This window comes from Cajanus cajan, chromosome 11, assembly GCF_000230855.2.
Source record: "Cajanus cajan strain Asha chromosome 11, NIPB_CcT2T_4, whole genome shotgun sequence".
NCBI classification, from domain to species: Eukaryota; Viridiplantae; Streptophyta; class Magnoliopsida; order Fabales; family Fabaceae; genus Cajanus; species Cajanus cajan.
Genome location: NC_138527.1, coordinates 32,056,861 through 32,071,098, shown reverse-complemented (window position 1 = coordinate 32,071,098; position 14,238 = coordinate 32,056,861). Strand labels below are relative to the sequence as shown.

The 14,238-nt window shown below is 46.6% G+C and overlaps 2 protein-coding genes across 2 annotated transcripts; one reads left to right on the top strand and one right to left on the bottom strand.

The window, feature by feature from the left end:
* Nucleotides 1-255: 255 nt before the first annotated feature.
* Nucleotides 256-1,492, top strand: LOC114915969 (uncharacterized). Its single transcript, XM_029271532.2, has one exon. The coding sequence runs from the start codon at nucleotides 672-674 to the stop codon at nucleotides 1,398-1,400; it is 729 nt and encodes a 242-aa protein (XP_029127365.1). The 5' UTR covers nucleotides 256-671; the 3' UTR covers nucleotides 1,401-1,492.
* Nucleotides 1,493-7,954: 6,462 nt separating this feature from the next.
* On the bottom strand, nucleotides 7,955-13,015 carry LOC145953510 (uncharacterized). The gene is made up of 3 exons (XM_083067479.1): nucleotides 12,050-13,015; nucleotides 9,968-11,836; nucleotides 7,955-8,758 (listed from the first exon to the last, which is right to left on the bottom strand). The coding sequence occupies exons 1-3, from the start codon at nucleotides 13,013-13,015 to the stop codon at nucleotides 7,955-7,957; spliced, it is 3,639 nt and encodes a 1,212-aa protein (XP_082923605.1).
* Nucleotides 13,016-14,238: the final 1,223 nt, after the last annotated feature.

Below are 14,238 nucleotides of genomic sequence, written 5' to 3'. Positions count from 1 at the left end.
TTTACCACTGGCTCACATGTTGTATATTCTTCATTTTTTTATTTATAATTATGATATTAATATAAAATATATATTATTAAAAATAATAATTAATGTCTGTCATAAAGTGAGTATTTTTTTAATAAAATTTATTCGAACATAAAAACTTGATTGCATCCCTCGTGTTTACGGCAAGTAGAATCAACCTACTTCAACTTTACTACAACTTGATTCTCCTTAATTAGCAATTAGCACGCAATTCTAGCAAAGGAGTTATACATCATCCTATTTCTCAATTAACAGACAACGCCAGCTTCCATGGTTTAAAATTTGTAGAAAAACATGTAAATCGAAAGTACATTGTATTTACGCTAGAAATTCATCAGTTCAAAGACAAAATAAACGCAAAAAAAGTGAAAAAAAAGGGTAAGTTCCTGGTAACCATGGGGTTACTCACTTTTAATAGGAAAAATGTCCCAAAAGATCCTCACTTTCGGTCAAGTAGACATCTTCCAACCATTTTCCACGTCCATTTAAAGTGTTAATTGTGTCCCACACGGAGGGAGCCTGTCTTTCCACGAGGGTGTCACTGTCCCACAAAGTTAACTAATTATCTCTTAAATACTCCTCCTAATTAAGTTCTAACTCAATATCTTGTCTTGAATTTGAAGCTACTATTCTTCCTCACAACAATGACCATTATTCAGTCCCTTCATAACTCAATCTCAAAACTCCTAAACCACCCGTTGCTATGGAGACTCACGGGCTTTGTGTCAAGCATAGTTGGAATCAGCTGTTATGCCCTAAGCCCCTCTTTCCAACACATGTTCGGACAGTGGAACCCACTGAAGATCGTTGTGTACACCGTGGTAGCCTCACTTTTAAGTATCTTTATGCTCTTCGTTCCAAGATGCAGTTGGGGACTTGGGAGGAGTTTGTTGTTGAAAGCACACGTGGGCTTTGTGGTCTTAACACTTACCTCTCTGTGGTCTGTTTTGGAAGACCGTAGCGAAGAAGGGAAAGTGGAAAGCGGATTCGGCAAGATGATGAACGTGATTTGGAGTGGGGCATTTGGGTTGATGGCAATGAGCTTGTCGAGACAACTCCAACTTGGATTCGAAGTTGGTGTGAGTAACTTCTTGGTTGGGTTTGGGTGTTTCTTGGTGACTTTGATGAAGATGAACTTGAAGCTGGCTCCAGTTGCGGCATTCTTATGCTATTTGGTTGTGAACGTCCGTTCCGTTTCAGATTTGGTGGCTGAAATGCGCTCACGTTGCGGAAGACAGCATGCAGATGAGAAGGACAGTGAATCCGAGGAGCAAGATACGGATAGTACTACGGGAGAGGATTTTGATGGTTATTTTGAAGACTACAGTCAACCTATGCAAGACTTCTATTGTGATCTAAGTGAGTTACTGTGATTTAGGAAGTATATAGATCTAAAGACTGCTGTTATCTTTTAAGTTTTATTTTATTAGCAATGAGAAAAAATTTCACAAAGTTATTTAGATAATGATCATAACTTACAATTAGTTTATGTTTGTTCCGGCCACGGGATGAACTAGGGTTTCTGCCTAGGTCGAGCCTCAAAGTCAGAGCATTCAAAAGTGTAATCTGTCTGCTCAACTCTAGGGTTTTAGGTCTTATAGTACGTCGTTCATGGGCCGCTTGGGCCCCGAGGATCAAGGGATTTTCTGAACCGCTCTTGCCACGATGACCCTTGGTTAGTGGGAGCGGTCTTACTCGGAATCCGACCGAGCGTCCCCGAACCGAGGGCCCAGTGAGGCGAATGCCGAGTGGCCCCCTTGTAGGCGAGCAGAGCTGAGCTTAAGGAGCCTAGTCGGTATACGGTCGAGTAGGGCTGTACTGAGCCCCTGGGGTCGGGCAATTATCGAGTGAGAGTCGTTGTCATCCTATCTCCGAGAAGTCTAGGTCGGGATCCAACCTGGACGGTACACTTGCCTTCCAGCCCTGAGCCTGTCAAGGCGATAGGGCTTAGGGCCTGAAGTGCTAATCGGGCGATTACCGAGTGAGAGTCGTTGTCGCCCTATCTCCGAGAAGTCTAGGTCGGGATCCGACCTGGACGGTACACTTGCCTTCCAACCCTGAGCCTATCAAGGCGATAGGGCTTAGGGCCTGAAGTGCTAATCGGGTGATTACCGAGTGAGAGGATTTTATCGTCCTATCGCCGAGAGTGATGTGAGACTCGAGTCATCACCTGAACTGTGAATTTCCGAGGCATGAAAAGGCGTGTCTCTTCACTTCAATCGAGCAGAGAGAGATGTGCATTCAATGCAAAACCGGCGTGGCAGGGGTGCGAATAACGAGGATGCCACGTGGTCAAGCGTGTTGCTAAAGTTAATGGTGTGGGTCCCTCCCTTTTGCCCCTTAGGTTTTGGGTCGCTACATTCCACGCGCGGTGCAACCCTTGGGTTCTCCCCTCCACGCGCGACCTTTGGCCTCTTATAAATAGGGGTGGCCTTCATCATTTGTAACCTCTTTGCTTTTTCCCTTTCTGCGTTCTCACCCCTCCGTCGAAGGCCTTTGCTCCGCTTTGAACCACGATGGTGTACGGCGTTCCGGTGGCAGTTGTTGAGTGAGAAAGAGTCCTTTTTGTGTCTTTAGGTACGCCTATCTAAACCCTTTTAGCCTTACTTCATTATAGAGGACCCTTAGTTTCCCCTGTAAGTTCGAACTTGATTATACCATGGAAACCATAAGTTATAAAGATTCGTATAAGTGGGTTAAAGAGGACGTGATTCGTTGTACATCTCTAATGAATTCGTGGGCTGAGATGGACAGTTTTTGCAGGGAGCATGTAGTGTGCATCGAGGGTGATAATGCGCTTATTTGTGAGCCTTGTGTGGACGGGGAACCCGTGTGTATTAGAGGTGGTAGTGTGGAGGGCTTTACATTTTGCTATGCCACTTTAATCTCTAAGCTTAAAGTTAGGTGGCCACTTTCCGACTTCCAAAAGGGGGTGCTGAGCGCCTTGAATGTGGCACCCACGCAATTGCACCCTAATAGTTGGGCGTTTATCCGAGGCTTCGAAATTTTGTGTAGGGGTCTCGGTATAATGCCGACCGTAGAAAAGTTTTTTTATTTTTTTGAATGCCGTGTCACCAAACGCAGTGGTTGGTTGTCCATTCACGGGGTATCGGGTCGGGGAATGTTGACCCTTTTTCAGTCGTCCTACAAGGACTTCAAGAAATACTATTTCCGAGTTCGTTGTACACCTGGCAACGAGAGCTTACTTAGGGGGTATCCCTTGTACTGGAACGAGAAAACAAACTCCTGTGGCGGGTTAAGTCCTAAGGAGGTTCCCGAGAAAGATCAAGAGGATGTTAGGAAACTCGAGGAATTGAAAACGGTTTTCAACACCGCCAAACTGTTAGACTTAGAAAATAGGCCCTATGAATTGAAAATATATATAGGTAATCGGTTTCTCACCGATCACCCTTTGTATCTTGTCGTTTCTTTGTGACGCTTTATTTTTTCATGTTAATGTAATAATGTTCACTTGATCACCATGCAGATAGGATGGCGAGTATGAGCAATCGGGAGTTGGCCAAACTTTGGAAGCAGCAGAGAGCCTCCCAAGCTGCTGGGATCGGCGCATCGGCGACCGAGAAGGGCGCGGAGATTGCCAATCCTGTCACTGTGGCAAAAAGAACTGGTGAATCTTCCCACAAGCGGCGACGCGAAGGCGAGAAGTCCGTGTCCGTGGTGAATTTGGAAACTGCAGTGGGTCTCGAGTCCGACAAGGGCGATGCCGAGGTCCAATCTGTAGAAAGGACCGTTAGCGCTTGCCTCGGGGAAAATTGGGAACCTGTGGATCATGGCGCCAACCCTGTCGACGCCGTTTCATTTTGGGATGAGAAGTTTAACCACTCCACACACATTCGGGGTACCGACTTGCTCGAAGGTGATAGAAGTGACTTGGAGAAAATGAGCCCTTTCTCCATTGCTAAGGGGATCGAGTCCCTTACTAATCGCCTTTCTGCCCTCTCGTTGATCAATGAGGATAAGATCCGAGGGCTGGTGCGGGAAACCAAACTGCAAGGGAAAAAGATTGCGTCCCTTGAGGAGGGCTTAGCTAAGAGCAAAGCTGATTTTAATTGGTTAGCTAATGAGCGAGATAACTTGCTCGAAGGGCGACGTGGCTTTGATGAGGAGAGGAAGATTTGGGCTGCTGAGAAGACGGCCCTTGAGAAAGAGTTGGTGGAGGTCCGACTTGCTCGCGACAAAAGCGCCGATGCGGCTCAAGTCTTCGAGGGTGAATTGACCTTGGCGAAGTTGGAGGTCGAGCGGTTGCAAAGTGATATTCATGCCGCGAAGATGGACTCACTAAAAAAGTTTACTGAAGGTTTCGATGCTGCCACCAGCCAAGTGAAGTTTCTCTATGCTGATGTCGACCTTGGGGGACTCGGGTATTTCAAGGAGATTGTAAACGGCGAGCTCGTGGATCCTCCCGAAGATGATTGAATTTGTTTTTAGGATCTTGTCTCGCCTTTACATTTTGTAGCTTTTATGGCATTTTCCTTTGAGAACTTTTATTGTCTTCCTGTTGGATCGCTTATGAAACTTTTCTCCTTGTGTGCAATATCGTGCTTTGTTATCTTCGCATATGGTTCTTGCCTCTTATAAGTAGTTGGAATGAACGGGAATTTTTTCCAAGTTAACATGAGCTTGATAATGAGCTCGGTCAAAATCCGATTTACAAAAATCAATAAGAAATTTCTCCTAAGTTTGAAAGAATCGTTCCCAAGCATACTCGTCAAAAGTCTGTGTTCAAAATTGGACTGAAATTTTCTAAGTTAAATGAACATTTTCCCGGCATACTCGGTCAAACTCCGAGCCCAAATTGAACTAAATTCCAAATTGAACATTTTCCCGGCATACTCGGTCAAATTCCGAGCTTAAGAATTGAACTAAAAAATTCAGTTATATGAACATTTTTCCCGGGATAGTCGGTCAAATTCCAAACTCAAGAATTGAACTAAAAAATTCAAAGTCATATGGACATTTTTCCCGGGATAGTCGGTCAAATTCCGAATTCAAAATTGAACTAAAAATTTGCTATATGAACGCTTTTCAATCGTACTCGGTCAGATTCCTTCGAGAGGAGTTCGCCTAGATTCCGAATAAACTTTTAGATTTAAAACGTAGCCGCATGAGCGTCAAAAATCCGAATTCAATAGCGGCCAGAATGCCGTCTCCAAATGAAGTGGATAATTTTCTAAGTTTGGGATGACTTAGCTTAGTGGTCGGGCAAATGCCGGCTCACAATAATGTGGAAGTTTCTTGCTTAAATGGGAGTGGATCTTCTTTCCATTTTAAAACAAGATTTGAATCGGTCAAGCGCCGACTCCTTCAATATAAAAATGTCTTATTGCCGTAGCTAATCGCCCCAATACCGAGTATGGAAGAAATTAATTTAATGGCCTTTGAATCGTCTTCGAGTTGTTTATCAAATCAAGATAACCTGATTATCAAATCATCCAGTCGTCCAAATACCGACTAGGGAAACATGCCAAAATTTTTCTAAGTTTAAAATAAACTTCAAATCATCTAGTCGTCCAAATACCGACTAGGGAACATGCCAAAATTTTGTCTAAGTTTAAAATGAACTTCAAATCATCCAGTCGTCCAAATATCGACAAGGGAAATGCCAAAATTTTGTCTAAGTTTAAAATGAACTTCAAATCATCTAGTCGTCCAAATACCGACAAGGGAAATGCCAAAATTTTGTCTAAGTTAAAATGAACTTCAAATCATCCAGTCGTCCAAATACCGACAAGGGAAATGCCAAAATTTTGTCTAAGTTTAAAATGAACTTCAAATCATCCAGTCGTCCAAATACCGACAAGGGAAATGCCAAAATTTTGTCTAAGTTAAAATGAACTTCAAATCATCTAGTCGTCCAAATACCGACTAGAGATTTATCTAAAAGTTGAAGTTCGTTGCTAGAACTAGATCGGAATACATTTTGTGTAGTAGGGTCGTTTAATATTTTGTCTTCGAGTTATTTATACTCGCCCAGTCGGATTTTTACCGATCAGTGACAAGTTCTTCGATTTTTTATACCTGCGCCAGTCGGATTTTTACCGATCAGTGACAAGTTCTTCGAGTTTTTATACTTGCGCCAGTCGGATTTTTACCGATCAGTGACAAGTTCTTCGAGTTTTTATACTTGCGCCAGTCGGATTTTTACCGATCAGTGACAAGTTCTTCGATTTTTTATACTTGCGCCAGTCGGATTTTTATCGATCAGTGACAAGTTCTTCGAGTTTTTTATACTTGCGCCAGTCGGATTTTTACCGATCAGTGACAAGTTCTTTGATTTTTTATACTTGCGCCAGTCGGATTTTTACCGATCAGTGACAAGTTCTTCGAGTTTTTATACTTGCGCCAGTCGGATTTTTACCGATCAGTGACAAGTTCTTCGAGTTTTTATACTTGCGCCAGTCGGATTTTTACCGATCAGTGACAAGTTCTTCGATTTTTTATACTTGTGCCAGTCGGATTTTTACCAATCAGTGACAAGTTGATCGATTTTTTATACTTGGGCGATTTTCGCCGACAATCACGAGTTTGTGTGCCTTTAAAATAACATATGTTAGGAGTCATGATAGAAAACAGTGAGATAACATTTTATTGGAATTGAAAGATCGGTGCCTCATTAAAAACCTTCTCAGCAAAAACCCCTCATATTTTTACGGGGACAAAATACTAAGTTAGGAAAAGAGTGCACCTAATACAAATGGACAAAGAGACTAGCTATAGTAAAAACGCAAACTTGCAGCATTCCACGTTCTTGGTATCATGCCTCCATCCAAGGTCCTCAGTCGGTAAGCCCCTTTGCCGACCACGTCATCAATTTTGTAGGGGCCGACCCACTTAGGCGATAACTTGTTCCTCATTGGTGTTAGCTGAGCCCGCTTCAAAACGAGGTCTCCCACAACGAAGTCTCTCGGAACGACCTTTGTGTTGTACTTGAAAGCCGCTCTTCTGTGGGCTGCCACTTGGTTTATCCTTGTTCTCTCCCTTGTTTCGGCGATCAGGTCCAAGTCTACTCGTCTACCTTGGTCGGAATCCTCTTCGGAAAAAGCTATGGTACGCACTGAGGGTTCCGCGATTTCAATCGGGATCATGGCATCTGTCCCATATACCAAATTGAATGGAGTGTCCCGGGTTGATGAATGAACTGTTGTGTGGTATGACCATAGAACCCGAGGAAGCTCCTCTACCCATGAAGCGCCTGAGTCTTGGACACGCTTCTTTAGCCCGGCGAGGATTATCTTGTTGGCCGACTCTGCCTGGCCGTTAGATTGGGGATGCTCGACTGAAGTGAACGTCATTCGGACTCCGACCCCGCGACAGAATTCGCGGACTCTCTTACTTGCAAACTGTGTCCCGTTATCCGACACGATCACCTGAGAAACCCCGTATCTGCATACTATGCTCTTCCATAAGAACGCCTTTACCTTTTCTGCTGAAATGGTCGCCACGGGCTCCGCTTCGATCCATTTGCTGAAGTAGTCCACCGCCACTAACAAGAACTTCAACTGCCTTGTAGCTATCGGAAACGGGCCGAGGATGTCAATACCCCACTTGTTGAATGGCCAAGGAGACAGAATTGAGTGGAGTCGTTCAGCCGGGGAATGGTGCAGGGTAGCATGCCTTTGGCATCCATCACATTTCTGGACCCAATTGACACAATCATTTCTCAGACTCGGCCAAAAGTAGCCTGCCCTCGCCACTTTGTATACTAACGCTCGTCCCCCGATGTGACTTCCACACATTCCACCGTGTATCTCCTCCATTACTCTTTGCGCTTGTGACATGGTCAAGCACCTTAAAAGGGGAGAACTGAAGCCTCTTCGATACAACCGCTCGTTGATAACCACGAACCTGACTGACTCCCTCTGTATCAACGAGGCCTCTTTCTTGTCTTCTGGCAATTCCCCCCGAGTCAGGTACGCAATGTAGGGCCCATCCATGAGTCAAGTTCCTCTTGGATGAAGAGAACATTCCCCTGTGGCTCGTTAATACTTGGCTGTGTTAAGGTCTCTTGGATGACCGACCGAGTGGCTCCCGGTTTCTTCGTGCTGGCCAGCTTAGAGAGCAGATCGGCCCTCAAGTTTTGCTCCCGCGGTACGTGGTTGAGCGAGAACTCTCGAAAATTCTCCGATAGAAGTTTGACTTTTTCCAAGTATTTGGCTAGTTGAGGGTCCTTCGCTTGGAAAGTGCCCGCTACCTGCCCAGTGATCAACTGTGAATCGCTTCTAGCCGATAGACTTGTTGCCCCCATCTCCTTTGCCAGACTCATCCCCGCTAGCAATGCCTCATACTCGGCTTGGCTGTTGCTTGCTCGGAACTCAAAAAGCAGTGACTGTTCTAACAGTATTCCTCCCGGTCCCTCTAACACTATCCCGGCTCCACTTCCGCCTAGATTTGAAGCGCCGTCCACCGATAGAATCCACTGGGTTTCGGTGATCGCGCCTTCCTCAGCTGGAGGGGTCAATTCTATCAGGAAGTCGGCTAATGCTTGAGCTTTGATTGCTCCTCTCGGTTCATACTTGATGGCGAACTCTGATAACTCGACTGACCACTTCATCATTCGGCCAGCCAGATCGGGTTTTTGAAGTACTTGGCGAATCGGATAGTCCGTCCGGATGACAACCTCATGACTCTGGAAATAATGTCTCAATTTCCTCGCCGTTATCAGTATTGCTAGGGCTAGCTTTTCAATCCTCTGGTACCTCGTCTCGGCTCCCTGTAATACCCTGCTTACAAAATAGATAGGAGTTTGGGAGCCTTCCCGCTCTTGTACAAGAACGGAACTGACTGCTCGGGCGGAGGCCGATATATAGATCAGCAACGGGAGGTTCAATCTCGGCTTTGTTAGAATCGGGGGCGACGCTAGGTGATGGAACTAGGTGAGGAGATTGATGATTCCTTAACTTGCTCCATGCTTAGGACCGTGAATGCTATTGAGGTTAAGACTCCAATGACTCTTTGAAGCTCCTTGAAGTGTTCTTCAATGGAGAAGAAGCCTTGAAGTGGCTCGGTTACTCCTTAGCTTGAGGTAGAAGCTTAAGGAACCAAGGTAAGGTTGAAGCACCTTTGGAGAGAACTTAGGAGAGAAAGTTCTCTTCGGTTTTTGTGACTCTTGATTTAGAGAGAAAATTCAGATTTCATTTCTCAAATTGGTCAAAAGTGTTTTACAATCAAAGAATTACAAGTTTATAGGAGTAGGAAACTTGGAGAGCAAGCTAGTCTTGACCATGGTTCACTAGGAACCATGGTTGAGTCTAGATAAACCGTCCAAGGTCAAGAGGCTTGGAGAGCAAGCTTCTCACTTGGCTTGCTTGGTAAGCTAGCCAAGGAGAAGCTTGTGCTTCAAGCTTCCAAGCTTAAGAAACTCCATGAATTTCGTCCAAGTGTGAACACAAGTGTTCACACAAGTGTGAACACAAGTGTGAACACACTTCTAAGGTGGGCGGCTTCTTGGAATTAATTTACTCCTTTTGATTTGAAAATGGTTAATTTGGTTTAGTTAGGTTCATTCAATGGGAATGGAACCTAGCTAAATCAAATCTATGAAAAATTAGGAGTAAAATGAGTCCAATATGAAAAATTTAGCCTAGGACCACCTTTGGCTAAATTGCTAGGAGCACTCTCTAGCTTACTAAGGACACTCTCTAATTTGCTAATGCAACTCCTACTAGAAAACTAAGAAAAGAATGTATTTCTAGGTTAGGTTAAATGGAGTCAAAGTGTCCAAGTAACCTACCCTAGAATCAATATACAATAGCTACTAAAAAGGGAAATAAAGTGCCTTACAAATACAAAGGCAAAAATAACCTATACAAAAGAAACTATGTACAAAACATATGAAAAGGTCTTGAAGATCATCCCATTCCTCTTGGTTCTTTTATGATATCACCTCTTGGATTCCTTGGCCTTGGCCATAGTCTATCACTAGGGATTCTTTGAGCTCCGTGAAAGCTTCTTCACACTCGGCTGTCCAAGCAAAACGGTCATTCTTTTTCAGACATTGGAAGAGGGGCAAAGCTTTATCTGCCGATCGAGACAGAAATCGGGATAGCGACGCCATTCTTCCAGTTAGCTGTTGGACTTCCTTTACGGTGGATGGGCTCCTCATGTTGATGATGGCCGAACACTTGTCGGGATTCGCCTCAATGCCGCGGTGAGTCAGTAGGAAACCGAGGAACTTTCCCGCCTGAACACCGAAAGAGCACTTCTCAGGATTCAGTTTGAGTTGGTACTTGCCAATGGTGTCGAACAATTCTTGCAAGTCGTCAAAGTGCCGACTGACGCTTTCCGACTTCACCACCATGTCATCTACATAAGCTTCCACATTCCGCCCTAGTTGATTCACAAGGACTTTGTCCATCAGTCGCTGATAAGTCGCCCCTGCGTTCTTCAGACCGAACGGCATAACCCTGTAGCAGAAATTGGCTTGATCGGCTATAAAAGCGGTCTTGTCCTCATCTGCAGGATGCATTCGGATTTGGTTGTACCCCGAGTAGGCATCCATGAAGCTTAGCAACTCGTATCCCAATGCTCCATCCACCAGGCAGTCTATGTTCGGGAGCGGGTACGAGTCTTTTGGGCAGGCCTTGTTAAGGTCGGTGAAGTCCGTACACATTCTCCACTTCCCGCTGCTCTTGCGCACCATGACTACGTTTGCCAACCAGGTCGGATATTGGATTTCTCGGACGTGTCCTGCCATCACTAACTTCTGCGTCTCTTCCGCGATAGCCCTTCGTTTTTCCTCGCCAAACTTCCTTCTCTTCTGGATCACTGCTTTCGCGCTAGGGTCTATGGCTAGCTTGTGGCACAAGAAATTTGGATCAATTCCAGGCATGTCGCTGGAGTGCCATGCAAATGCCGACACATTGTCCTTTAGGACCCTCACCAATTTCTCTTCGTCTTCGGGAGTCAAAGAGGTACCTATCTTCACATTTCTCCCTTCCATTACCTCCACTTCTTTGACGTCTTCTGCTGGGGCGGGTCGGTGGTCGAACTGACCCATTCTAGGATCCAGCTCGACAGAGTGGACCTCCTTCTCTACCCGCTTAGTGTACAGTCGCCTTCGCGCCTTTAAACTATCCCCGTAGCATTTCCGAGCAACCTCCTGGTCCACCCTGAGAACCCCCACAGCGCCACTCGGCAACGGGTACTTTACCTTCAGATGGGGAGTAGACACTATTGCTCCCAGCTTGTTCAGAGTTGGCCTGCCGATCAGTATACTATACGATGACTGAGCATCGACCACCAAATACCGAACGAGCACCGTCTTCATCTGAGCTCCCTGGCCGAAAGTCGTTTCCAGATCGGCGTATCCCCTTGCGATGACCTGGTCTCCTGCAAAACCAACTAGGGTCCCTGCATAAGGAATTAGTCGCTCGTTAGGTATTTTCATCCCCTCAAAGGTTTCCCAGAATAAAATGTCTGCGGAACTTCCCTGGTCAATCAACACGCGCTTCACATTGTACCTCATGACAATCGCCGATACGACGACGGGGTCATCCTCATGAGGGGCTACTCCTTCGTAATCCGCGTCTGAGAACGAGATCTCAGGCTGAGATGGTCGCCTGAACTCCGACACCGTCAACACTGACCGAGTGTACCTTTTGCGGGCTGCCGAGGTAGTTCCCCCACCTGCGAAGCCTCCTGCGATGGTGTTAAAATCCCCATGGATGGGTTGCTGGTGGGCTTCCGACACCTTTGCTGGCGCGTCTCTGGGAGGAGTTCTCTCTCTACGCCTATCCCTCCTGGTGTCATCTTGCGTGCGTCTGGGTCGCCTATCTGACGAGCTTCCCTCCTGCTTTCTCGCCACAAACTCCTTCAGTCATCCCTCCTTGATCAAGCGCTCGATCTGTCTTCCCAAAACAAAACAATTTTCAGTTTAGTGCCCATGAGCCCTATGGAACTCACACCAATCGGTTTTGGAAGGGCCCAATTGACGCTCTGTCGCCGCCGGGAACTCAAACAACGATGCGCTATTGACATCGTGGAGTATCTGTCGCCTAGGTACAGTGAGTGGAGTGAACTTCTCTTCTTCATTGCTGCGCGTCCACTCGCCCCTTGACCGACCACCCTGATCGGCCTGCCTGTAGTTGCTGTCCTTCACGTTGTACCGGTCTCGTCGTTTGTTCCAGTCTGATCGCGGTCGAAGATGCTTGTTCCCCTCCTTATTGCTACCCCCGGCTTTTCGGTTCTCAGCTGTCCTTTTAATGATCTGGTTCTCCTCCGTCTTAATGTGGCTCAAGGCGAAAGCCCTCACCTCCGACATTGTTTGGCAATTCGCCCTTTCGAGTGCAATGTCGAAGGCTCCGGACCTCAAACCTTTCTGAAACGCGATGACCGCCATTCTCTCATCCACCGACGCTATCCTTAGAGCGACCTCATTGAATCTCTGCAGAAAATCCTTCAATGACTCCTCCCGTTGCTGCTTAAGATCAAATAAATCCGACGTGATCGGTGGCTTCTTCTTATTGGCAGCAAATTGAGCCATAAACAGCCGACTGAAGATGTCAAAGTCGGTGATTGATCGATCGGGGAGGCCACTAAACCAATCAAGCGCCGCCTTCTTGAGTGTGCCCATGAACAACTTGCAGCGGACTTCCATGCTTCCTCCACAGATCAACATTTGAGCCCTGAAGTCCGTCAAATGTTGACTGGGGTCCTGCGTTCCATCAAAGGGTTCGACCTGTGGTATCCGATGATCCCTAGGGATCATCTCGGCCTCTATGGCTTCCGAGAATGGTCGAAAGTCTCTAGGGACCTCCAGCATGATGTCCTCCTCCACAGTCCTGGTACTAGCTAATATTCTGGCCTGCATCTCATTCGCTCGTCTCCTGATCTCCTCGTTTTCTCGTTGGATGACCTCCTCTCTCTCCCTGGATCGCGCATTTTCCTCCCTTAAGCCATTGATCATGGCCATCATCTCCTCCATGGTTGGTGGTTGCGAGTTGTTGTTGTTATTGCCGCCTCTTGCCATGGTAAAGTGTAGGTTTTTTGTGTTTCTTGGGGCGTAGGAAGAGTTTCACCGTAGCCCCACGGTGGGCGCCAAAATGTTCCGGCCACGGGATGAACTAGGGTTTCTGCCTAGGTCGAGCCTCAAAGCCAGAGCATTCAAAAGTGTAATCTGCCTGCTCAACTCTAGGGTTTTAGGTCTTATAGTACGTCGTTCATGGGCCGCTTGGGCCCCGAGGATCAAGGGATTTTCTGAACCGCTCTTGCCACGATGACCCTTGGTTAGTGGGAGCGGTCTTACTCGGAATCCGACCGAGCGTCCCCGAACCGAGGGCCCAGTGAGGCGAATGCCGAGTGGCCCCCTTGTAGGCGAGCAGAGCCGAGCTTAAGGAGCCTAGTCGGTATACGGTCGAGTAGGGTCGTACTGAGCCCCTGGGGTCGGGCAATTACCGAGTGAGAGTCGTTGTCATCCTATCTCCGAGAAGTCTAGGTCGGGATCCGACCTGGACGGTACACTTGCCTTCCAGCCCTGAGCCTGTCAAGGCGATAGGGCTTAGGGCCTGAAGTGCTAATCGGGCGATTACCGAGTGAGAGTCGTTGTCGCCCTATCTCCCGAGAAAGATCAAGAGGATGTTAGGAAACTCGAGGAATTGAAAACGGTTTTCAACACCGCCAAACTGTTAGACTTAGAAAATAGGCCCTATGAATTGAAAATATATATAGGTAATCGGTTTCTCACCGATCACCCTTTGTATCTTGTCGTTTCTGTTCACTTGATCACCATGCAGATAGGATGGCGAGTATGAGCAATCGGGAGTTGGCCAAACTTTGGAAGCAGCAGAGAGCCTCCCAAGCTGCTGGGATCGGCGCATCGGCGACCGAGAAGGGCGCGGAGATCGCCAATCCTGTCATTGTGGCAAAAAGAACTGGTGAATCTTCCCACAAGCGGCGACGCGAAGGCGAGAAGTTCGTGTCCGTGGTGAATTTGGAAACTGCAGTGGGTCTCGAGTCCGACAAGGGCGATGCCGAGGTCCAATCTGTAGAAAGGACCATTAGCGCTTGCCTCGGGGAAAATTGGGAACCTGTGGATCATGGCGCCAACCCTGTCGACGCCGTTTCATTTTGGGATGAGAAGTTTAACCACTCCGCACACATTCGGGGTACCGACTTGCTCGAAGGTGATAGAAGTGACTTGGAGAAAATGAGCCCTTTCTCCATACAATGTTGGACTATTTTAATTTTATATTT

What these genes read in the sequence shown, in the direction of transcription:
- LOC114915969 (XM_029271532.2), top strand. Translation starts at nt 672, where the DNA reads ATGACCATTATTCAGTCCCTTCATAACTCAATCTCAAAACTCCTAAAC.
- LOC145953510 (XM_083067479.1), bottom strand. Translation starts at nt 13,015, where the DNA reads ATGGCAAGAGGCGGCAATAACAACAACAACTCGCAACCACCAACCATG. An exon ending in AGAAGTTCACTCCACTCACT is followed by an intron (nt 11,837 to 12,049) that starts GTACCTAGGCGA and finishes GCGAGAAAGCAG; the next exon opens with GAGGGAAGCTCGTCAGATAG. An exon ending in CGGAGCTCAAAGAATCCCTA is followed by an intron (nt 8,759 to 9,967) that starts GTGATAGACTAT and finishes AGGGTATTACAG; the next exon opens with GGAGCCGAGACGAGGTACCA.